This window comes from Carcharodon carcharias, chromosome 19 (assembly GCF_017639515.1).
Source record: "Carcharodon carcharias isolate sCarCar2 chromosome 19, sCarCar2.pri, whole genome shotgun sequence".
In the NCBI taxonomy this organism is placed as follows: Eukaryota; Metazoa; Chordata; class Chondrichthyes; order Lamniformes; family Lamnidae; genus Carcharodon; species Carcharodon carcharias.
The window spans coordinates 9173532-9198466 of NC_054485.1; the positions used below are offsets into that span (position 1 = coordinate 9173532).

Consider the following 24935-nt stretch of genomic DNA (forward strand, 5'->3'; position numbering starts at 1 on the left):
GCTAATAGATATTTTGCAGTGAAACTACTTGTTTAATGTATAGGCTCTGGACAGACACAAAATTTTATTTAAATGTTCAAAACCGGGAAAGAAGTCATATTTCAAAAAAGTTAGCAAGGATTAAAACTTAGCAATGCTTATATGAAACCTGTTTCTCTATACAAACACACTGAAGTATTTCTTACATTTTGAATGATGGCATGTTCTGAATGGATGAAATCTTAATAGATTTCCAGCTACCGTTAATTACCAGTTTTACATGGCCTTGTGTGACTTAAAACCAATGCCCCTTAGACATTAAGGTTGCTTATTGGGTATAAATGTCGTGTCTGGCAAGGTGCAAATCTACAAACCAGGAATATCCATGGAGCCAGGGGCTGAATTTTCCTTTGCACCTTCTGGATCTTGCCGTCAGCTCAAATGTGGATCAGAAGCCCATAATGTGTGAAAAACAGTCATTCATTGTGACCAACCCCAGGGCGGCCATTATGACCAGAGGGTGGGCTCACTGTCCATTTAAGGCCAGTGTTGAAAGGGGAGCTCTTGAAGTTGGAGGTCAAGCGCAGAGCTTCCAGCTTGAAATGAGCAGCAGGATGTCATTCCAGGTAAGTGCGGGAGAGGGCGCTATGCAGATGCCCACTCTCCAACTTAAGTACAAAAAGGACTCTGCAGGTAGACCACCCACTGTGAGGGTTTGGGGGGGGGTGGGGGGGGGTTACCTCCTCCACAGGGGCATTCTGCTACTGCACCAAGGTAGCTAGGGCCTCTAGGTTTGCATGGAGTCCTGCTCCCCCCCACCACCCACTCCCCCGCCCCCAACTCTCCTGTTTGCCGCTAAAGAGGTCATCTCCAGGCTGCTAAACTGAGGGAACCTGGAGGCTGAGTGGAAAAGCCCAGTTGGCCTCCTTCGATTGGCCTTAAGTGGCCATGAACTAGTTTAAATGGTTACACTCAGCCTACTGATATCCCACCACAGGAAGATGTCCAGGATGGGGGAGGTGGTGCAGGGCGGAGCTGGGGTGGGGGTGGGGGTTGTGGAGTACTGGCATGCAGGCCAGCAGAGCTATTTTTAGCTCCTACCTCCCTCTGCTCCTGGTCCTGGTGGGGGCCTCGAGCTTCTAGCTGAATGGAAATGGAAGTTGGACCAAAGGTACAATGGGCAGCTGATCCTTCACTGTCTGTTTTACACCAACATCAACCTCCCCTACCAAAGCTGGAACATATGAACATGCAAATTAGGAGCAGGAGTAGGCCACTCAGCCCCTCGAGCCTGCTCTGCCATTCAATAAGATCAGGGCTGATCTGATTGCAACCTCCTGCCTACCTCTGATAACCTTTCACCTTTCAAGCATCAATCTAGCTCTGCCTTAAAAACATTGAAAGTCTCTGCTCCCACAGCTTTTTGAGGAAGGGAGCTCTAAAGACTTGTTAAACTCTGAGAGAAAAAAAACTTCTCCTTATCTCTGTCTTAAATGGACGACCCCTTATATTTAAACCATGACCCCTATTCGAGATGCGGAACTTCCAAATCCATGGACTTTGCTGGTTGAATAGGCTCCCTCTGGTTCAGATCCTGGGATAGGGACAAGAGGAGTATCAGCCTAGGGTTCTAATTGATTTCCATTGACCGTTTCACATGCAGGTGTGAGTTGATCATAAGGGAAGAATCGACCTTGAGTTGGGCTGGGTCGCCTTCATGGTGGAATAGCCCTGAGTGCTCACACTGGCAGGATGAAATGATGAATGGCCAATCAGGTTAGGGCCCAGAGGACTTGCCAATGCATGTGTGTGTAGAGTGCTTTGACAGCAGGATCTAATGCTCACAGGAGAGGCTAGGGAGGAAAGGAAAGGAGGAAAAGGCCACTAGCCAACAAAATATCGGATATATTCATTGCATGAAGCCTCACGAGAAGGGAAGCAAGGACTTGAGATGGGGCTGCAGCAAAATAAGGCAGATTCTGTGACCTGTCCTCTCTGGTGAAGTGTCACACTGAAAGTGGCCCCTCAAAAGCTACCCCTACATTATGCACATAAATTACACAACAGGATTTGTCCCCAAATGTTAGTGCAGTTACTTGTTAAACCTATTTTTCCATCTATGTTTCATCAAAAATGTGAGGAAATTCATGAAAGTCTAGACAGAGTAGATGTAGTGAAATTGTTCCCATTGGCAGAAGGCTGGAGAACCAGAGGACGTGGATTTAAGGTAAATGAGAAAAGAGGCACCAATGGATATATGAGGAAAAGCATTTTTACTCAGCGAGTGGTCAGTATCAGAAATACACTGCTTGAAAGGGTGGTGGAGACAGATTCAATTGTGGCTTTCGAAAGGGAATTGGATCAAGCACCTGAAGAGAGGAAATTTGCAGGGTTGGGGGGGAAATGGTGGGGGACTGGGACTAGCTGATTTGCTCATGCAGAGAGCCAGCACAAAGACAATGGGCCAAATGGCCTCCTTCTGCGCTGTGATCATTCTAAGACTCTATATCATTGTCCTTGTAAACAGAGGAGTCAGTTATTTTAATTCCTTCTTGGGATCGGAGCGTCACTTCAAGACCAGCATTTATTGCCCATCCCTAACTGCCCTTGAACTGAGTGGTTTGCTTGGCCATTTTGGAGGTGTTCAGGAGTCACCCACCTTGTTGTGGGCCTGGTAGATAGGCCAGACCAGTTAAGGGTGGCAGAATTCCTCCCCTGACGGACATTAGTGAACCAGATGGGTTTTTTATGACAATCTGGTAGTCTCATGATTATTATTAATGAGACTAATTTTTCATTCCAGATTTGTTAATTGAATTTAAATTTCCACAGCTGCCGTGGTAAGATTTGAACGCCAGCCTCTGAAGCATTGGTCCCAGTCTCTGTATTACTACTCCAGTAACATTACCACTATGTTGCTGTTCAGAATAGTGTGAATTTAATCAGGCAATCTGCTTATTTTATGCAAATATTTGAGTACTTATGATTTACGAACAATCACTCAAAAATATTTTGCAAATCTGTTGCTAATCGAACCTCCATAATCAATTAAGAATCTGGATGAGGAATCACTCCTTTGATATTAGCTGTAGCCATGAGGAAGTTCTAGTATTCACTGCACATATTCACTGCACATATTCTTCCATCTTCTGTCTATATTTTTCCATCACTCAAGGCTGACATTGACCTTTAAAGAGTAGCCATGACAAGTAGATAATCTCTTTCCTTCTTTTAGCACCAATTGTGAATAGAGCATTTACAACGAGTGAATGGAGCAGAAGCATGATATGCAGTCCACACTTCCTTACCCTCTCAGAAACCTGTAGATCATGTCTTAATGTGATTTTAGGCTGCATTTTATACGCCCCCCCCCCCCCCGCCACCGCCCTCTCACTGGGCATGTAAAGTAGGGCAGGTTTCCCACCCACCCCAAGCTCACCCTCATAATACAGCAGGTGGGCGGGCCCCAAAATCGACAGCCCGCCTGCCATATTTAAACAGACGATCTAGGGTCACTTAGGCTTGTTACTATGAAACATTTGGCGTGGGCAATCGAGCGGGAGTGGGCAGCCCAAATATTTTGTTCCGTTCCTGAGAGTGTGGGAAGGAAGGGGATAGTTCTAAATTCAGGGGCTGTCCCTTGCCGATCGAGGGATGCCTCCCCCCACCTTCCCCCAACACCCTCCAAGATGGCAACCCCCTTTCCTACCCGCCTGCAGCCTCAAAACCAACCCCCCACCTCCCACCCTGACCTACCCAAACCCTCCGTGGTCAAGACATCAGAACTATCTGTTTCCAGGGATCCATTGGACCTTCTTCCCCCCACCCACCCTTGCAGTACCAGCAGCGCCAACTAACACGCTCTTGCCAGGACTGATGGAGCTGCTGGCCAATTGGATTGGCTGGCAGTTCCCGAGGGCAGGACTTCCTCCCCAGTGAGGACCCTTGTTTATCCCACCTGCAGCGCACCATGGCTGCATGATGGGCTGGCGTGGAGCGGGTTGGCTCCACACTGACTTTGCTCCTGGGGAGAGGGTCGAACCACCCGGGCCCCATAATATTCAGGCCCTTGTGCCTGTCTATTTTCTCATGGTTCCATCCTCATCTATTTCTAATGAGAATACGACTGGTTGGAGATCCTATAGGATTGGTTTGTTCCCTATTGTGTAACAGGAAGGGAAAATTTCTTGTGTAACCGTCACCTCTCCACTGGCAGCAGGTTTGGTAACCAATGGATATGGCTGGCAAATAATTGGCAAAAAAAGCCAGGGTGAGATGAGATTTTTTTTGCAAGTCGTTATGATCTGGAAGACGTGACCTGAAAGGTCAGTGGAAGCAGAGTCTGTATAAACTTCCAAAACGGAATTGGATCTCTACTTAAAAAAAAATTGCAGAGCTACGGGTAAAGAGCTCTGGGATTGATTGAACAGCTCTTTCAGAGAGCTAGCACTGGCATGATGGGCCAAATGGTCTCCTTCTCTGCTGTATGACTCCATGGCCAGGATAGAATGAAGGAAACAGATCTTGTAGAGGAAGGGTGTCCAAGCCTTTTTGACTTTATGTGCCATTTAGATATGGACCATGGACCCTCCTGGCCAACACCTTCAACATCCAGTAAACATCCCATAACAAATAAAAGCAAGTAGCTACATTGGGCACATGCCTATGTAGGTATGTACATGATGGGCTAAGTGGTTTCCTTTCTGTGCTTTATCATTCGATGATGAGCTGATTCCTTCACTTTTAATGTAAAATGTAAGCATTAAAGGAAGGAGATTGTTTTTCTGAGACCACTGACTTTGGGGACCAGAAAAAGTTCATTTTGGGAATTTTATTTGGTACGGCTTCCAGTATTTCTATGGGGGGAGGTGTGGAGATAGAGGAGAGGGATCCAGCACTCCTCCATATTCACAAGAGGCAGAAAACGAGATGTCCATAGCCCATGCCATAAGAGGCAAGAGCTCCCACCTACTTGAAGACCCTGTACAAAATTGAGCTGCCCTGAATAACCCAGTGCCAAGTCAGCTGCACTCAGGAATACATGTTATACAGGTTCCTAATCCCAACAGTGACAGCCATGGCTCAATGGTAGCATCTCTGACTCAGAAGGTTGTTGGTTCATGTCCCACTCCACAGACTCGAGAACAAAACCTAAGCTGACTGGGGGGAGCGCTACTCTCTCAGCAGTGCTGCCTTCTGGCATCAGATGTTAAACGGAGGTCCCACCTGCTCTCTCAGCACTATTTGAAGAAGAACAGCGAAGCTCTCCCTAGTCTATTGACCAATATTTATCTCTTAACAAATGCCACTAAAACAGATTATCCAGTCATTATCCCAATGCAGTTTGCAGGAGCTTGCTGTGTACAATTTGGCTGCCATGTATCCTACACTGCCACACTTCAAAAAATATTCCATTGGCTGAAAGTACTTTGGGACACCCTGAGAGATTGTGAAATGTGCTATGAATGCAAGATCTTTATTCTTAACCAACCGTCTTTAAAGATACCGAAAGGTACAAAACCACTGACCTGAATGTGGAGCTGGGAGTTGAAGTTCAATCTAGCCCCAGAGACTCCCCCTTTGACCTCCTCCTCCCTCCATTTTGCAGCCTCCTCCACTTCTTCCCCAGTCACCCCTCACAATCAGCCTCTCAGCGACCTGATATTGGAATCCTCTTCGTCGATGAGCTGCCCGAGAATGCCCAATATCCGGCTCAGTATCCAGCCTGCCTCAGGCCTAGGGATCATTCCCGTGGAAACGGGTAGGCCCAAGACTGTGATGACAGGAAGCCTAAGGAAATTCACGGCCAACGCGTTGTTAACTTCAGTTGCCCTTAGCCCCCCTTTCGTAAGAGCCCCGCGCAAGGGTCGCCTTGAAAAGTTCTGGATGGGCTTGGATGCTGTCGTTTTATTTTATTTCTGTTGATTGACATGGTATTGAATTGTGGGAATGATCAAAAGCAGCGGTTTGAATTAAATATGGGAGCTACCTATTCGCCCACGATACTTCAATGGCCGTTTCTTTATAACTCCAGTGAGCTTGCACTATGGGACTTGATAATTACTCAATGCCGCTTCCTCACTGGTGCCATCAGCATGGTGTATTTCTATCCCACAAAAAAATTCAACCCCGAACGGGACAAGCAAGTGAGGTGGGAGAGGGAGAAAAGCATAAAATCAGGCCATAACTTTCTGTCTGATTTGTTTAAAAGCAGCATAAATTTTACTAAAAGGAAAATTGGCCCGAGATTCTCGTGGTTGCGGTCAGAATGCTTTAACAATGAATTATGTTGTGAATTCATCAACCAATATCATAAATGGTGAAAAGTTTTAGAGAGCAAATAGTATCTCTGTGAAACCGCTCTAAGTATGGGAATAAATCATTCTCTCTGGAAATTGGAGTTATTTAGATGCATGCACAATTGCTGCCCCAATTGAGATATATATATATACACTCCTATTTCACCAATGTCTATCCCTGTCCCCTGATTTGTCTCCCCACCCACAACACTCTCCCATTCCCTCCTCTCCCCCTGTGCTAAAGGTGCTGACTCCTGCTGGGTTTGGGTGTCTCATACTGCAACTGTCCTCCAGGACAGGGGCTTAGAACGTAAGTTGCCTCCTTTGTGTGTCACCTGTGGTTGGGCTAATAGCACACTTGTCTCTGAGTCACAAGGCTTTGGGTTCAGTCCCAATTCAGACACTTGATCACACAATTTAGTCTGACAACCCAGCACTGAGGGAGTGCTGCACTGTCAGAAGTGCTAGCTTTCAGATGAAATATTAAACTTATACACAGTTTTGGCCTCCGTACCTAAAGAAGGGTAGAGGAAATGCAATACAGGTTCACTAGACTGATTCCTGGGATGAGAGATTGTCCTACGAGGAGAGATTGAGTAGAACAGGCCTATATTTTGTACAGTTTAGAAGAGTGAGGGATGACCTCAGTAAAACCTGTAAAGCTCTTAAGGGGTTTGACAGGATATATGCTGAGAGGATGATTCTCCAGGCTGGGAGTCTAGAGCTCGGGGCCCCAGTCTCAAAATCAGCATTCGGGCATTTAGGACTGAGAAGAGGAGAAACTTCTTCACTCAAAAGGTTGTGAATCTTTGGAATTCCCCAGGGAGCAGTGGATGCTTTCTCATTGAGCTCACTGAGATTGGTAGATTTTTTGGTTGCTAAGGAAATTAAAGGATATGGGGAGAGGGCGGGAAAGTGGAGTTGAGTAAAGTTGAGGTAGAAAATCAACCATGATCTTTTGAAATGGTGAAGCTGGCTTGGAGCTGGCCTACTCCTGCTTTTATTTCTCATTTCCTTATGTTCTTACATTGAAGGCCTGTCTACCCTCTCATCTCAGATGAATGCAAGATCCTATGGCGCTATTCCAAGGAAGAGTTGGACAGTTCTGGGGGGTCTTGTGGCACACTGGGTAGCGTCCCTGCCCCTAAGCCAGAAGCTCTGGATTTGAGTCCCCTCCATGACTTGATGGCCATGGAAGGTGTGTTCATGACCTGGCCAAACAGGTTGATTATCAAGCTGTAAATCTGTCCAATATGCCTATGGCAGTGGTAAGAATGAGAGAGTCTCCCAGTCAGCCATACTGCAGGAGGTTTTGTGTATATGCGTGGGCGTACGTGTCTATACTCGTTGGGATTTAGAAGAATGAGAGGTGATCTTATTGAAACAGATAAGATTCCGAGGGGACTTGACAGGGTAGATGTTGAGAGGGTGTTTCCTTTTGTGGAGTTTTCTAGAACTAGGTGGCACAGCTTAATAATAAGGGGTCTCCCACTGAAGATGAGGCTGAGGGGAAATTTCTTACCTCAGTCTTTGGAATTCTCTTCCCCAGAGAGGAGTGGAGTTTGGGTCTTAGAAGATATTCAAGGCTGAGTTTGATCAGCAACGGAAACAAGGTTTATGAAGGGAGACAGGAAAGTGGGGTTAGGGCCACAATCAGATCAGCCATGAGATTATCAGATAATGGATCAGGCTCAATGGGCCAAATGGCGTGGCCATGTTGCTATTTCTTATGTTCTTATGTATTCTGTTAGAGCTCAAATAAATTAGTTATAACTCCAGCTCTCTTAACCAAGTTATCTATTTTTGCTTTCCGAGCACAGTTTCTGTGACAAATCCACCTTACCATGTCTTTATGGTGCAGCATGCCCAGTCCCTTTCCTCATTTAGATTGACATGACAAATATTGGCTGATCTCCTTACTCAGTAGTTTCCACCTGACATTTTTAATCATTTCAATGGATTTTGGAAAGCCATAGAATTGGAGTGGTGAAAGATTCTAATCATTCACATCCACACTGGCCAATATCTTAGCTCTTTCATATTTAACTTAATATTTCTGTCATACTCACTTGCATCAGTGTTGGATGAATAGACGCTTTCAGAAAAGTGAGTGAAGCGCAGAATATCAAAATCATGTTCTATGCGCCCTCAGTTGACATCTTGTGCCGTCTCAATAGAATTGTCACAAGAGTTCCATTTATCTCCCCCCAGCAGACCCAGTTTTCTTCCTTTCTTTGCTGAAGCAGTGAGTTATAGTAAGCTTTGGTTCCTTGGGCACTGGCAGTCTTCTGGTAGCCCCCATCCACTCATTCCAAATAACCATTTAGACAGTGAGTGCTGTTAGGCCGCTCAATCAGTGAGGACAGCTTGGTCTCACCTGGTGTCTCTGTGTGTCTGAAGACCCTGACCAAGGTTTCACCCCTCTCTAACCCAGGAGCGCGGAGCCAACGATCACCCTGGTGAGTCAGATGACACTGACCAAGAACCTCGTGATTCTTGTGGTCAGTCTGCCTCGGTCATTTCCCAGATAGTTTTCATATCAACTGAGCCTTCGGGAATGCAATTTCTTCAAAGGAATGCTCTGAGGTGAACTAGACAGTCTAGAGTGTGAGATCTATTGAAAACTGTCTGGGAAACTTGTATTTATATGGTACCTTTAGTTGTGTATTGCTGCTTGTGCCGAGTAAGACTAACACATGCTCAGCTGCAGGCAGCCATTATTGAACTAACTTAATTTATTTACACATCCCCAACAGAGAGAGCAACATAACAAAATGTTCATATCTTTCAATATAATATACCTTTCACAACCTCAGAACATCCCAAGGTGCTTTACAGCCAATGAAGTACTTTTGCTGTTTAAGGCAGGAAATATTGCAACCAATTTGCACACAGCAAATTCCATAAGACCATAAGACATAGGAGCAGAAATTAGGCCATTCGGCCCATCGAGTCTGCTCCGCCATTCAACCATGGCTGATAAGTTTCTCAACCCCATTCTCCCACCTTCTCCCTGTAACCTTTGATCCCATAAACACCAATATGGTAATGACCAGATAATCCATTTTTGGTTGAGGGATAAATATTGGCCAGGGCAGGAAGACAGTCATGCACATCGGCTGTTCTCCAGCGTAATGTTTTTCTTGCTTTACCGCGACCCAGACATGTCGATGTATTCCTTTATTGCTTATATAAATATTAGACATTACAGCTTAATGATGATTGAGCTGCTTTAGGAACCAGTAGTCATGAGTTCAAATCTTCACTGTGACAAGTTACAAAACTGGTTTGAATAAACCTGGTCATTTTTGATTATGGAAATATAAAAATCCTACGGGTCCACTCGTGACCTTCCAGGAAGGGGATCTGTCACTCTTAAGTGGTATAACCTGTGTGTGCCTACGCCCTCACTAAATGGTCTATTCTTAAATCACCCAGGTAGAGTGGTGGGTATATTACTGGATTCACAATACAGGTGGCGTGGGTTCAAATCCCACCACTGCAGTTCAAAATTTGATTTTTTTTTTGTAAACCTGAAATGAATAAAAATAACCATGAAGCTATTGGATAATCAATAAAAAACCCAACTGGTTCACATACATCTTTTAGGGAAAGAATCCTGTTTGTCCTTACTTGGCTTATATGTGACTCCATTCCCACGTCAGCAAGGTTATCTTAACTGCCCTCTGAAGTGGCCTAGTAAACCATTCAGTTGTTTTAAACTGTTACAAAGGTTGGAAAATAGTGGTGGGCAATAAAAAAGATACCCAACATCAGTCACTTAGCAGTAAAGAATGTGAATATTGCTGGAAAGAGAGACATGTTGTCGAAGCTTTTCATCTTGCACTCATCAGGACAAACACAGGAACACCAAATTTCAAGCGATCACAATAACTTATACTACAGGACAAGTATTGTCATGGAGAAAGCAAAGGCATCCTTTTCTCCTGTTGCATAAATTGTTGTAACTGTTTGAAATTTGACATTCTTTGACAACATGTCTCTCTTTTCAGCAAGAATTATTTTTTTTAAAGTTGTAAAGTTAATTGCTGTTTTGAGAAACAGGTCGACATCACCCTCCAAGGCCAACTATGAGTGGTCAATAAATGTGTCTTTGTCAGTGACACACAGACTTAAATTTCATCATAGATGAAGCATGATTGAAATGGCAAATATGATTGAGCCAGCTTCATTGTCAATGTGAGGACTGCAACTGTACTGTGCTGTATCTAACACGAGGAAATCAACCACCATCTCTGTATCCAACACAAGGGGAAACCTACCACCATATTTGCTCTCCAAACCAAGCTACATGTATAGGGTTTCCATTTGCCTAACAGATAGTGTGCACTTTTTTCCTGAAGGGACACATTCCACTCAGCTGATCCAGTGAACTTAGGTACAAGTTGGGGAAGCCTAGGACTAAAGCCACATAGCTCACAGTACAAACTCTAGTGGGCTTTCCCCTGATTGGTCAGTTGAGAGCATCCTATCCATTTGGGCATTGGCTTTCAGAGATTTTCAATATGTTCTTATGTTGGGGTAAGATGTTACAAAGTGAATACTTTCCACTCACTGAAAGCAACCACTTGCTGTTTCAGGAAGGTTCTCCGCAGCCTTATCTGATTTGACAACGTCTTGCCTCATGACTGAGTAGTAAAATGCACAGCAAAACCCCAAGTGTTGACTTTATGTTATTTTTATATCGGTAGATCTTATGAGGAAGTATGTCTGTGTTGTGTGATTGTCTGTGTGCTTATGTGTTTGAATATGTGTAGAATCAATTCTGGGATACTCTGGAACCATCCCAGTTATACTTTCCAACAAATTCCACAGTACCATCATTAATGGTCTTTTTTATTCACTCATTAGATGTGGACATTGCTCTCAAGGCCAGCATTTGTTGCCCATCCCTAATTGCCCTTGAGTAGGTGGTGGTGAGCTGCCTTTTAAACTGGTGAAGCCCATGCGGCCCTAGAACTCAGTAATGGGAAATAGAGGCCTAGTACATCCACGGTTAACAACCTTGTCTAAAACTGGCTAACCACAATGCTAACCGAAGGATTGGTATCATGGAATTACACACGAGAGAAATTGTCCACCTCCATTGCCATTTTCCCTGAAGCTTTCCAAATGAGCCAACAGTGGAGATTTGGAAACAAGACCATAATAGTTTTGGTTTAAGTTTGTTTAGGAGCTGCCAGTTTTTAGTCTAATCTACACCTAAAGCTGCGTGTTGTTGACCTCACTGTCAGAAATTGCTTGTGAAATATTGAGCACTTGAGCAAGAGACCAGAGGACAACCAGAGCTTGTGGAACTGCACCCCAACAAGGTGTCAAAATGTTCATGAGCAAGAAAGGGGAAAAATAAATAATTACATTGGATAGGATTGCAGGTTATTGCTGTCAGCAGCAAGTGTGATACCTCAACCTGATAACAAAAGACTTCTGTTGGCCTCTCAACACTTATCATTGACTGCTCTCAGGAATTGGAAAGCTCCCACTTTGACACTGTGACTTAAATTATAAAAATGAATTGGTGCTTGAAACTGAATATTGGAGGATTGCTGTGCGTGTTGAATAAAAGGTGGTTAGAACATGAGATTTTCAATCAAAGAACATGCCTGTGTGTGTGTGTGTGTGTGTGTTTGTGTGTCTGTATGTGTGTGTGTGTCTGTGTGTGTCTGTATATGTTGTGTATGTCTGTGTATGTGTGTGTGTGTGTCTGTATGTGTGTGTATGTCTGTGTGTGTCTGTATGTGTTGTGTATGTCTGTGTATGTGTGTGTGTGTGTGTCTGTATGTGTGTGCGTCTGTGTATGTGTGTGTGTGTGTGTGTGTCTGTATGTGTGTGTCTGTGTATGTGTGTGTGTGTCATCTCTTCTATCTGAGGGACGCTTCCTTAAAGATCAATACATCCTGGACCATAAATCTCTCTGCTTCTCCACTCCATTAGGAATTTTACCATTTAAATAATATTTCCTTTCACTATTTCTTCCCAAAATAAACTGCTCTACAAGTGGGTATCTGGGTTTTCTACATATAGGGGCATTAGATATAAAATAAACAATGTAGTTTCCACAAAACCATGCACTAGAATGATACCAGGAATGAGAAGCTCCATGTTTGAAGAGATGTTTGAAAAAGTATTACTTTTTTACTGTAACAAGGAAGGTTAAGGGAAGAACAAATAGAGATTATAAGATAAATGATCGCGAAAGATATTTGAAGAAGAAACAGTAAAAGATTGCTTCCATTTGGTTGGTGAACTAATTAAAAAAGGGGGTTTGTACTTAGGATACTGATAGGAACAATAAAGTGGGAAATTATTTTATCCAGATGGTGGCCAATTTGAATTTGAAATGCTTAACTTACCACAAGCAATGATTGAGTGAGAGTTTGGGATAATATTGCAATAGTGAGCCTTTGGAAATGCAAGGATTAATCACAGACACTCAGCACTGATTCGTTGAAAACTGGTTAAGTTTGACAAATTTAATGGTACAGTAAAATCGACAAAAGATGCAAATCTATGGGGAGAGAGCAGGACATGTGCGATTCATTTCCGATTGCTCCAACAAAACAGACAGCAGAGACACAATGGGCTGGATCGGTGTCATAAACATCTTTGGATCAAAAGCTTAAAAGAGGAATTAGATATATAATTGAAAGGAAGGATATAAAAAGATATGGGAAAATGACAGGGAAGTGGAATTAGGGTGGGCAGAATCAACACATTTTCACGGGAGAAGGCCATATCTGGTCCAGCATACGCTACATCTGCCCTTTGAAAGAGCTACCTAATTATTCCCACTGCCTTGCTCTTCCCCCATAGCCCTGGTTTTTATTTCCATTCAATTCTCCTTTGAAAGTGATGATGGAATCTGCTTTTCTGCACTTTCAGCCAGCGCGTTCCAAATCACAACAGTTCACTGTTTAGAAAAAACAGTTTCCTCATGTCATCTCTGGTCTTTTTGCCAATTATCTTAAACCTGACTCCTTCTGTCACTGGAAACAGTTGTTCTTTAATTACTCTATTAAATACATTTGTGATTTGAACACCTCTATTAAATTTCCTCTTAATCTACTCTGTTCGGAGAATCGCCCCAGCTTCTGCCATCTCTCTACATAAGTGAAGGTCCTCATTCCCCATTCCCCATTCCCAATGTAGTCTGCAATCTCTCCAGTCCTCGACAAACTTCCTAAAGTGTGTGCCTATAACTGAACACAATATTCCAGATGATGCATAACCAGTGTTTCATTAAAGGAAAAACCAATAAAACTTAGGAAGTGACTGGTACTGGTCCAAAGTGGAGTTCCATTTTAAGGTATACAAGATCAGTCCAGACCAAGTATCACAGAATCTTACAGTGCAGAAGAGGCCCTTTGGCCCATTGAGTCTGCACTGACATGTGAGAAACACCTGACCGACCTACCTAATTCCATTTATCAGCACTTGGCCTTGAATGCTATGACGTGCCAAGTGCTCATCCAGCTACTTTTTAAAGGGTGTGAGGCAACCCGCCTCCACCACCCTCCCTGGCAGCGCATTCCAGACCGTCACCACCCTCTGGGTAAAAAAGTTTTTCCTCACATCCCCCCTAAACCTCCTGCCCCTCACCTTGAACTTATGCCCCCTTGTGACTGACCCTTCAACTAAGGGGAACAGCTGCTCCCTATCCACCCTGTCCATGCCCCTCAATCTTGTACACCTCAATCAGGTCGCCCCTCAGTCTTCTCTGCTCCAACAAAAACAACCCAAGTCTATCCAACCTCTCTTCATAACTTAAATGTTTCATCCCAGGCAACATCCTGGTGAATCTCCTCTGCGCCCCCTCCAGTGAGATCACATCCACTTCCCAAATTTTACTATTTTTATCCTTCTAGGTAAGGTTTAGCATAACCTCCTTGCTTTTGTACTCTATGCCTCTATTATTAAAGTCAAGGATCCCTATGTTTTGTTAATAGCTTTCTGAACCTCTCCTGCCAAATTCAACGATTAGTGCACACACACCCCCAGCTCTCTCTGCTCCTGGGCCCCCCTTTAAAATTATACAAAGGCCTGCATTTATATAGCTCCTGACAGCTTCTCTCAAACATCTTGAAGCACTTCACAATTACTATCATTGTAAAATGTCGTGACCAAGATAGTGTTTTGCGCACAGCAAGGTCCCACAGACAGCAGTGAAATGTATGACTCGTTCACCCACTTTGCTGGTGGAAGAATTATTGGCCAGGAGAGAGCTCTATGACCTCCTCTGAGTATTGACGTGAGATAAAGAAAGCCTTGCATTTATATAACACATTTCACAACTTCTCAAAGCACTCAAAGCAGTCATTTTAACTACTTTTTGAAGTGCAGTCACTGTTGTAATGTAGGAAACACAGCATTTGCACACTGCAAGATCCCATAAGTAGCAATGGGATAATCTATTCTAGTGTTGGTTGACAGGTAAATATTGATAAGTTAGTGGGGATAATTCCCCAACACTTCTTCAAAATGGTGCCATGGGAACTTTTACGTGCACTTTAAAGGGCAGATGAGGCCTAAGTCTTATCTGAAAGATGTCACCTCTGGCAGTGCAGCACTCCCTCAGTATGGCACTGGAATCTGGAATTGATTGTTGTGCTCGAATCCTGTAGTGAGACTTGAATCCACAACCTTCTGACTGAAGAGGTGAGACTGCTACCCTCTGCCACAGCTCACACTTGACCTTTAGCACCTGCCTGGTCAGGCAAAAAGTGGGCCCTCTAATGATGAATGGTGTCCCTGACAATGCAGGGATCCCTCGATAAGCAGCTGACACTTCAGTTTGTATTTTAAGCTCAAGTTGTGAAGGGAGACTTGAACCAATAAACTGCATGTCTGTGACAAGTGTGCTACAATCTGTGCCAAGTGTTGTGTGTCACCTACGCAGATGAGATATTTGTTCAGATGATGGAAACATAACTGAGCTGTAGAATTCCCTGCCGTTATTAGCTTGCCGGCCTGAAGCATTGCCAGTACTGATAATGTGAATTCAGCACAATAAAACTGTTGATAGGCTCTCCTAATTTCACTCAACGCATATGCCTGCAAGTATTAACGGTGTATCTATTAAACAATGGATACATCATTGACTCCTAATCTCCTAAAACATTAAATAAATAAAAGAATAAAACAATATGTCCTAGTGTACAGGAAGAGATGAATAAAACAAAGAAAAGGGGATTACTTAGTATTCAGCATGTTGAGAGATCCATTATTCGACTTCAAATCTTTAGGCTTATTAGACATGCCAGAGGCAAACCTTAAGCAGCATCCCATTCTATTTTGTGATCGTTAATGACATTTTTTCTGGTAACTTGTGATGTGCTGCTGGTCTTTAGATATGACTTTAGTTGCATAAGTAACAGTTCAGGAATCATCACTTGGCTGATTTGAAATTCAGTTTATAACTTGCCGTGCAAATGTAACTGCAGAACTTCAAATTGATTCATATTCTAAGTGTTTCCCCCTCGGGTGATAAGGTTTCATTGCTGGTCGGTGCTAAGTGAGCTGGTCTTGACAACAATTAGGGGCCACTACGCTTTATCATCAGTGCATTGCTGCTCATGGCAAAGGGCCAAAATCAGCAAGGGTCTTCATCGTTATTCATTGCGCACCCCAAAACCCACCCCCCCCACCCCCATCACCCCCCGACCCACTCCCCCCACCCCATCCCCACCCCCACTGGAAAGTTCACTCGCCTCAGGTGAAACGAGGTTGCGAGGCCCCTTGTGGTCAAAGAGCATGCCAAAATTCTCAGCTTAGGCTTGCTCATGAAGAATGGCCACTGAGGTCATGGATTGGAGGGGGACTGGGACTTGAGGGAAGAAATTGAAACTGTGGCGAATAATGAATTCTGCTATTTTTTGTTCTTTTGCAGCTCTGCGGGTTTGTCTACGCTTGTTACGTCAGCAAAGTCTTTATGGAAGAGGAAGACAGCTGTAAGTGTCTGAAGTATTATTCACTCAGGATGAACCTTAGTCTTTAGTAACACTGGAGGGACACCACGGGGACAATTTTAACCTAACTTTGTAGTCAGGAAGTCTACTGGATCAAGCAGAACACCAGTTTTACCACCACTCCATCCCCAACCAATAAGGTTCATCACAGACTTCAACGAAGGTATTCTCAGGCAGGGTTCAAACCAGTGTTGTTCCCAACCCGATCAGCTTCTCAATGGATGGGGTAGGCTAAAATCCCTTCCCAATTTCTAACACACAAGTAACACAATAAGGCAACAATCCTCTCAAAATCAATCAGAGAGAGAAATAATAACAAGTCTGAACCATTAAAGGTGCCAAATAGTGTATGAACATACAAATTAGGGGCAGGAGTAGGCCACTCAGCCCCTCAAGCCTGCTCCGACGTTCAAAAGGATCATGGCTGATCTGATTGTAACCTCATCTCCACATTTCCACTTACTCCCAATAGCCTTCCATTCCCTTGCTTATCAAGAATCTATCTAGCTCTGCCTTAAAAATATTCAAAGATTCTGCTTCCACCGCCTTTGGAGGAAGAGAATTCCAACTCTCTGACAGAAAAAAACTTCTCCTCATCTCTGTCTTAAATGGGCAACCCCTTATTTTTAAACAGTGACCCCCCTAGATCTAGATTCTCCCACAAGAGGAAACATCCTTTCCACATCCACCCTGTCAAGACCCCTCAGGATTTTATATGTTTCAATCAAGTCATCCTTTATTCTTCTTAACTCCAGTGGATACAAGCCGAACCTCATAAGACAACCCACCCATTCCAGGCATTAGTCTAGTAAACCTTCTCTGAACTGCTTCCAATGCATTTACGTCCTTCCTTAAATAAGGAATTCCCCTCGCAATAAACAATAACACTCTATTAGCTTTCCTAATTACTTGCTGTCCCTGCATACTAACCTTTTGCGATTCATGCACTAGGACACCCAGATCCCTCTGCAACTCAGAGCTCTACAATCTCTCCGAAGATAATATGCTTCTTTTTTTTTAGATGGTTGCTGTTGTCGGAGACAGACTTCCAGAGCCTGTCAACAGAGTGTTACCTTTTTATACAATGACTCCAATTGTGTCAACTGAAATGTTTCCACGGGATAGGAATGTAGGAATAAAAACAGCAGCAGTGATGTGTTTTGCACTGAGTACAACTAACACATTCTTAATTGTAAGCAGCCATTATTTAACCAGCTTTATTTACGCCTCCCCAACAGAGAGGGCAGCAAAGAGGGAAATATAACAAAATGCTCAACTATTACCCATGGCCAGGATTTTCCAGTCGTCGGGCAGGCTTGGGATTGGAGCAGATTAACTGCCACCCGCAATTGGCTCTGCAACATGATTCCATGTGGGCGGGCCTATTAAGGTCCGCCTAGCATGGATCGCGAGCGTTAGCGCTGAGCGCTACCTGTGCAGGCGGTGGGGCGGGGGGGGGGGGGGGGCGGCGGGCGGTGGGTGGGGGGGTGGTGGCAGGGGAAGGAGGGAGAGCTGGCCTAGCGTGCAGTTTGCCCATGCACTCGAAAGAGTGCTCCAATCTCACTGAGGCACGGAGCTGCCTCAGGGGGATTGATGTGCTTTTTAAATAAATAAAGACATGAAAAATTTAATGAAACACCTCCCCTCGTGACTGTGTCCCAAGAGATGGAACATTGTTTTTATTTTGAAAATAACGCTTTTATTTAATTAGTATTAGCTTTAGGAAACCTCACCCCGCTTGTGGATGAGGTTTCCTAAAAAAAATGTAAAGGCCGCTTGGTCTTTTCGCCTGCCCGTCAACCGTAAGCATAAAATTCAACTTAATTACCTAGTTAATGGCCTTAATAGGCCTTTCAATTATTGGCGGGTGTGCAGTTGACCCCAGCGCACGCCCACCGAACGAAATATTGCGTGAGTTTACGCTGATTTCGGGACGCACACCCGACATCATCGCGCATCATTTTACATTCTGGCGTGTCAGACATGCGCCCGCACAACAGATGTAAAAGTCTGTCCCATGTCACAGAATCTCAGAATTGTTACAGTGCCGAAGGAAGCCATTCAGCCCCACCCCTGCCTGCACTGGCTCTTCAAATGAGCAATTCATCTAGTTACCTTCCCCTGCCTTCTCCCCTTAACCCTGCACCTTCTTCCTTGTCAGATAACAATCCAATTCCCTTTTGAATGCCTCGATTGAACCTGCCTCCAGCACACTCTCAGGCAGCACATTCCATATTCAAACCACTCGTTGCATGAAAGATCATTTCTCATATCGCTTTTGCTTCTTTTCCCAATTACTTCAAACCTGTGCCATCTCATTCTTGATCATGTCACGAGTGGGAACAGTTTCTCCCTATCTACTCTGTCCAGGGCCTTCATGATTTTGAATACCTCTATCAAATCTCCTCTCGGCCTTCTCTTCTCCTAACTCCCTCCCCGCTTAAAAAAAAGCACGGCACACATTAAACTTTAAAATAGTATATGCAGATAATTTCTCAGAATGCAACGTGACTAAACCAATATCAACAATACCTGAAATTCAAGAGGTTGGGTTGTAAATTTGTTTTACTGTAATCATAACTAAAACATATATGACCAGTATTTCCAGACTAACTTACGTGTAAAAAAATGTTTTTCCGTAACAGCAGTGTGTGTTTAACAAAAATATCATCATTTGACAAGAAATAATGAAAAGAACAACTTATTTCTTCCCTTGTCTGACTTACTTTCAATGAATCTATCTGGCACCGTTCTCTTTCTGTCCGAGCATCGCCTTCCATTATTGACATTGCTATCTCAACATCTCGGACTGCGTCAAACATGAATTTTCACTTTAACTATTAACTCCACTTCATGGTTGGGACTGTGAAATAGATTGAATTGTCTTAATCAAAGAAGTTGACTCACTTTGATCTACCAGTGAATTCTGTAATGCTGGAAAACTTCCACTTTCTTTCTGACTTTCATGTTAGACTGTGGAAGAAATTGAAGGTTTACCATGCTCTCCTTTCGTCATATTTCCTCTTTCAAGCAAATGATCTACATTGCACTGGTGGAGACTTTCTCCTAGCTTCATGCGATGTATGAAGATATGTAGTCTCTTTACAACTCCAGTCACATGCTTCTCCTTATCACCTCATTGGTTGTTCACCACAAGCTTCGGATCAGGACTGAACTCTCTAATTTTCATAAGATAAAAGCAAAAAACTGCGGATGCTGAAAATCCAAAACAAAAGCAAAAATACCTTGGAAAAACTCAGCAGGTCTGGCAGCATCTGCGGAGAACCTCTCCGCAGATGCTGCCAGACCTGTTAAGTTTTTCCAGGTATTTTTGTTTTTGTCTCTAATTTTCATGCCTGATGCATCATGACTCATCTTCAGAATTACCTGGAAAAACTCAGCAGGTCTGGCAGCATTGGCGGAGAAGAAAAGAGTTGACGTTTCGAGTCCTCATGACAGTCCTGTTTTTTGTTTTTATGACTCATCTTCACTTTGTCTTGCTTTTCTTTTGCTTTGCTATTGACATCAAACCTAACATTGTCCTACAAGCAAGTTTAAATACTAACTCGTAAGGTGGGCAACTTTTTATAGTCTGTGAGGTTATTCTGTAAGAGAAGAGAAAACTGTCTAGCCGGTGTTGAAGAGAAACATGGGAATTAATGCCTAGCTTGTCACTTAGCTGATACTCCTGCAAAGACCTCTACACAATCTGCACACTTCTTTCTGCAGCACCATTAAATGCTAGGCGAGATGATGGTTATTAGAGTGTGTTTAACTCCATTCCTATTCAGAAAAGTTCAAACTCTTCTGACATAAACTGTGGACCATTATATGACACCAACACCTCTGGCAACCCATAACTTGCAAACCAACTCAATAGTTTTTGCCGTTATGGTACTGGGCGTAGAGTCAATGTTTATTCACTTGCCAAAACTATTGATCAAAACAAGGTACTCTTTCCTTTCCAACTTAAAGAAATGGATATGCACTCGTTCCCATGGCTTTTTAAATTTGACCATGGAATGAAAGGAACCTTGGTTGGATCGTTTTTCATTCTGAGACATGTTTCGCAACTTTTCACCTTACATAAAGGCTAAATACTGCGGATGCTGGAAATCTGAAATAAAGACACAAAATGCTGGAAAAGCTCAGCAGGTCTGGCAGCTCCTGTGGAGAGAGAAACGGAATTAGCTTTGCCAGTCTGTTTTGCTCTTCTTCGGTGCTCTGAAGAAGTCATACAGACTTGAAACATTAACTCTACTTCTCCCTCCACAGATGTTTCCAGAGCTGCTGAGTTTTTCCTAGCATTTCCTGGTTCTCACCTTCCTTATTAGCCTTGTTCTTTCTAATCTATCCAGCTCTTTGCTTTCCGGCTGAGTCTTGCAAAATGTCGGTGGCACATTGTCTTTCATTTTGACTTCAGCCTTGTGATACCTAACTTTATCATTTGGTGGTCCTTGCTCAAAGACCACTTTCTGCTCTCGTAGCACTTCCTCAATATCAGACATCGCTTATAGATCCCTACTGTGAATAACGTGGTCCAATTTAACCATTTCCTTCCCATCAGAGAGAATTTGTTCCCTCCTACTACCACAAACAGCAAGTAGTAGGATGTATCACATATTCCATCTTAAGGCTAACTTCACCTAACACCGGAATACTGCTTTTGGAATAGTTAGCTAATTTCACAACATTTGGGGTAAGAGAATGAGACTTGGCGACCTCTTGTACCATCCTTCTGATATAACAGACACGCCTGCAGTTTGTATCAATGTAGAAAGTAAGTTGTGAACTTTCATTTCTACCGTGGGTGCTGGACTTTTATCTTCAGCCCTGTTGCTCTCATCTTCCATGTACTGTTTCCCTTGCTCCCTGACTGAGCACAACTTTTGACCTTCCTGTTCGATAACATCAACTTCTGTTTTCACATCTATTCGAGGATTTCCAGATTCCTGAGCTAGCTTTAGATCCACCACGACCTTGACCTGGTGCTTGGCGGTGACTTGATGCTTTACTGCAACCTGCAGCATTAATGTTCCCTCTCCTCCTGCATGCCATAAAGATGTAACCGACTTTCCCACAGGCGTAGCACTTTTACTGGAAATGGGGGCATTTAGGAGGTTGGCGGCTACCATGGCAACGGCGCCCGTCTACATTTCTGATCCTGAGACTATGAACTTGGCTGCCATGACCTGGATCTCGCTGAAATCTGATGGACCCAGCCCCCAGCTGCCAACTCTGGAAAAGAACTCCCGTGCGATCAGGAATTGTCTCTTTTGGCCTTTTCCATGGCTGTGGCCCTCATCACAGGCCTCCGACCACATCTGCTTATTCAAAAGCTTGACCTGGATTTTCTTGTTCTTTGGACCTCCCAAAAATATGCCTCTAGGATTGATTTCCACTTTCGGACCATTCCCGCAGTGATGAGAGAGTTTCTTTAATTCGAGAATGTAACGTGCAACAGCCTCACTTAGCAACTGATTCCTTTCACAGAATGCATTTCTCAGTATAATTTCATTCTCACTTGTGCCATAATTTGAGTCCAGAATCTCATTAATTTCAGAATAGTTCATCGTCCTGAGGTCTCACAGGCAACATTGTTTAGACACCATCTCAAAACGTTTGGCCACATCATGGTGAAGAAAGCACTTACTTTATCCTTATCTATTTTATTCACTTCCAGCCAAATGTGCAACCTTCATTCATAATTACACCAGTCCTCTTTGTTAGGGTTGAATTTCCCTCATTGTCCCCAAATATGTCTTCAGTGCCATTTTTTTTTTCAACTGCGTACCGTGTTGACTCTCTGTGTACTTGAGCATGATGTGCACACGGGGAAATCTTTCAAATTACTCAACCTTCCTCGAATTCAACTTCAGAAATTCCAAAAAAGTGTGCCCCAATGTTCCTCAGTGCTTAACTTCTCAAATGAAATGTAAAAAAGAATTACATCACACTCTTGTCACCAGCTTTCTGTTACAAATTGCACTGAGTGGGACTAACACATGCTCAGCTTCAGGCAGTGATTACTGAACTAATTTTATTTACACCTCACCAGCAGAGAGGGCAACATATAACAATATGCCAGATATTACAATATATTACATGAAGTTTAGAGGGTTAAATTATGAGAACAGGGTGTAAACTTGGCTTGTACTTGTTTGAGTTTAGAAGACTGAGGGGTGATCTGGTCTAGGTGTTTAACAGGAGTTCACAGAGGCAGGAGCTGAGGTGTAGATCAACCATGATCTAATTGAAAGGCAGCGAATCAGGCTTGAGAGACCAACATGCTCCTGTTTCTTATTTCGTCCCTATCTCTCAGAAACATTTCAACGTGTTACTCTGAGCATACATACATACGAATAAGGAGCAGAAGTGGACCATACAGCCCCTGTCCTGCAGCCTCTTCCCTTGCCTGAGGCCATTCCTTCCCCCTTCCCCAAGCAACACCTAGACCTGCAGCCAATGAAAAGCCACCCCTGCCTTACAGCTGGTCTGGTAGGTAGAGACCTGCCCATGAGACCCCACCCCCCCCAAAAGTGGTGCTGCCTGCGAAGCCTGGCGCTGATGACAGTGAGTGATGCCCGAAGCAAGATAGGTAAACAAACCGAGAAGTCCCGAGCGAAGTGCAGCTCGCCAGGCACACGTCGCTTATGTTCAGTTGTGAGAAACGTCAGTGTGCAATCCCACTGATGTGCCTGGATGATCCAGGGTGAGGGGGATGATTCTGGCGAGCTGGACTTATGATATGCAGATGTATTAGCAATAAAGTTCCTGATGTGCGGCAGTGGGAAACCCGGCCCACCGTTGACAGATGGAGTGGGCATTGCAAACTGGTTTCACGACATTGCGAAACTAATTTTTGGCCTTCCCGTCATATTATCCGTTCATGCCCGCCATGACACCGATGCCAGTGGGCACGGAATATTCCACCCATAGTTACGCCTGCAGTCCTGTGCAGATTGCGAAGGGTTTTGAACAATTGTATAATACTACATGTTTAAAATAATTAATTTTGTCATAACTTCAAGTAAAGAAAGATTTGCACAACCTTTCACAACCTCGGGCGATCTCAAAGCACTTTACAACCATTCAAAGTACTTTTTGAAGTGTAGTCACTGTTGTAATGCAGGAAATTTGGCAGCCAATTTATGTGCAGCAAGCTCCCACAAAACAACAATGTGTAAATCAGATAATCTGTTTCAACCATGTTGTCACTGCTGAATGATCTGTTTTTTGGGTGTGTCTGTGTATGTAAGTGTACATGTTTATATTTGTGTGTGTGTGCATGGTTATGCTTTTTGTGTTTGTGTATTTGGGTATGTCTTGGTGTATGTTTGTGTATATGTGCCCATGTGCATATGTGTCTATGTGCCTCTGTGTGTGCACACAAGTGATGCCAAACATACGGATCCTAGTCTTCAATCAGTTTGGAGCGATACTGTTGGAATTCATCTTGAGAATTCATTCATTCAATTTTGTATCAGGAAATTATAAATGCCATTAAAGTGTGCAAATAAAGAGGGAAAGAAATGATGTTCAAATACTACCTCATCACATCTCTCAGAAATGTTGCCAAGTGCTTCCTGTTTATGAATTGTTTTTTGAAATAACCGTTGATGGCCAAGAAAACTGGTCAGAAATTCCATATTTTGAAGCCTCTTGTTACATAACTTTCCCTCTGTTCCTGCTCAAAGGTCAGTGATAGAACTAAGGATTTGCTCTGTTCTCAATATATAGACATCATCAGGTCAGCATTTCCAAAAATACAGAGCAATATTGTTATTCATTCTCAGGAGGTGGGCATCACTGGCAAGGCTGGCATCTATTGCCCTAGAAACCCTAAGAAGGTGCTGGGCCTTGTTCTTGGACTGTGTTTGTAGCAGCTTGATGCACCTGAGAGGGTGACAAAGATTCAACGAGGTTGGTGTGGGACGGGAGTCAGAAATAGGCGCAGGCCTGCCCTTTGGCCCCCAGACCAGCCCTTCCTTAACAGGCCGTGACCGGCCTTTCCAGAAGGGACATTAGTGAAACATCTTCTTTACGATCTGACAGTTTTCTGGTCACTCTTTTCGATACCAGCTTTTCATTTCCAGATTTTTCAAATCTAAATTCGAGTTCTCAAACTGCCATGGTGGGATTTGACCTCACTGGACTATTAATCGAGTAACACAGCAACAAGATAACGTTCTCTTGGTTGGCAGCTGCAAAGGAGATGAAACCACCAATATTCCCTTGGATTGCCTCATTTTGTTAATGAAGCTGAGCGATGCAGAACTGCCTCCAGCCATTGTCAACAGAGAGATTATGGGATAAAACCTTTATTGAACGGGCATTGATCAGAGCATCTCAGGGAGATCTCTGAATCGTGTCTGCTCCTTCCTCTGTGTCTCTTATATATCTTACTTTAATCCTGAATCAATATCACCCATAACAATACGGTCAACATCCAGTGAAAACCAAGAATCCTTATATTTCTCTTGAAGGTTACATCAGGATAAGGCTCTTGATCTTTTGAGTTGTCACATGAAAAACATTGGCCTGTTATATATATTTTTTTTTTTAACTTTCTCTCTTTACCAGTTTTCATCCCTCCTGAAGGGTGAAATCACAAGGTTCATTGGGGCACAGGGCCAGAATATCCACCTTAGCCCAGCCCCCCCCACAAAGA

General features: G+C 43.6%; 1 protein-coding gene across 1 annotated transcript in view; it reads left to right on the plus strand.

Annotated features, from left to right (window-relative positions):
- LOC121291960 (sodium/potassium-transporting ATPase subunit beta-1-interacting protein 1-like) overlaps positions 1 to 24935 on the plus strand; it is a 506522-nt gene that overhangs the window by 436557 nt on the left and 45030 nt on the right. Inside the window, exon 5 of the mRNA XM_041213649.1 lies at positions 16186 to 16246. Within this exon, the coding sequence (XP_041069583.1) occupies positions 16186 to 16246 (61 nt within the window). The remainder of the gene's footprint in view (positions 1 to 16185; positions 16247 to 24935) is intronic.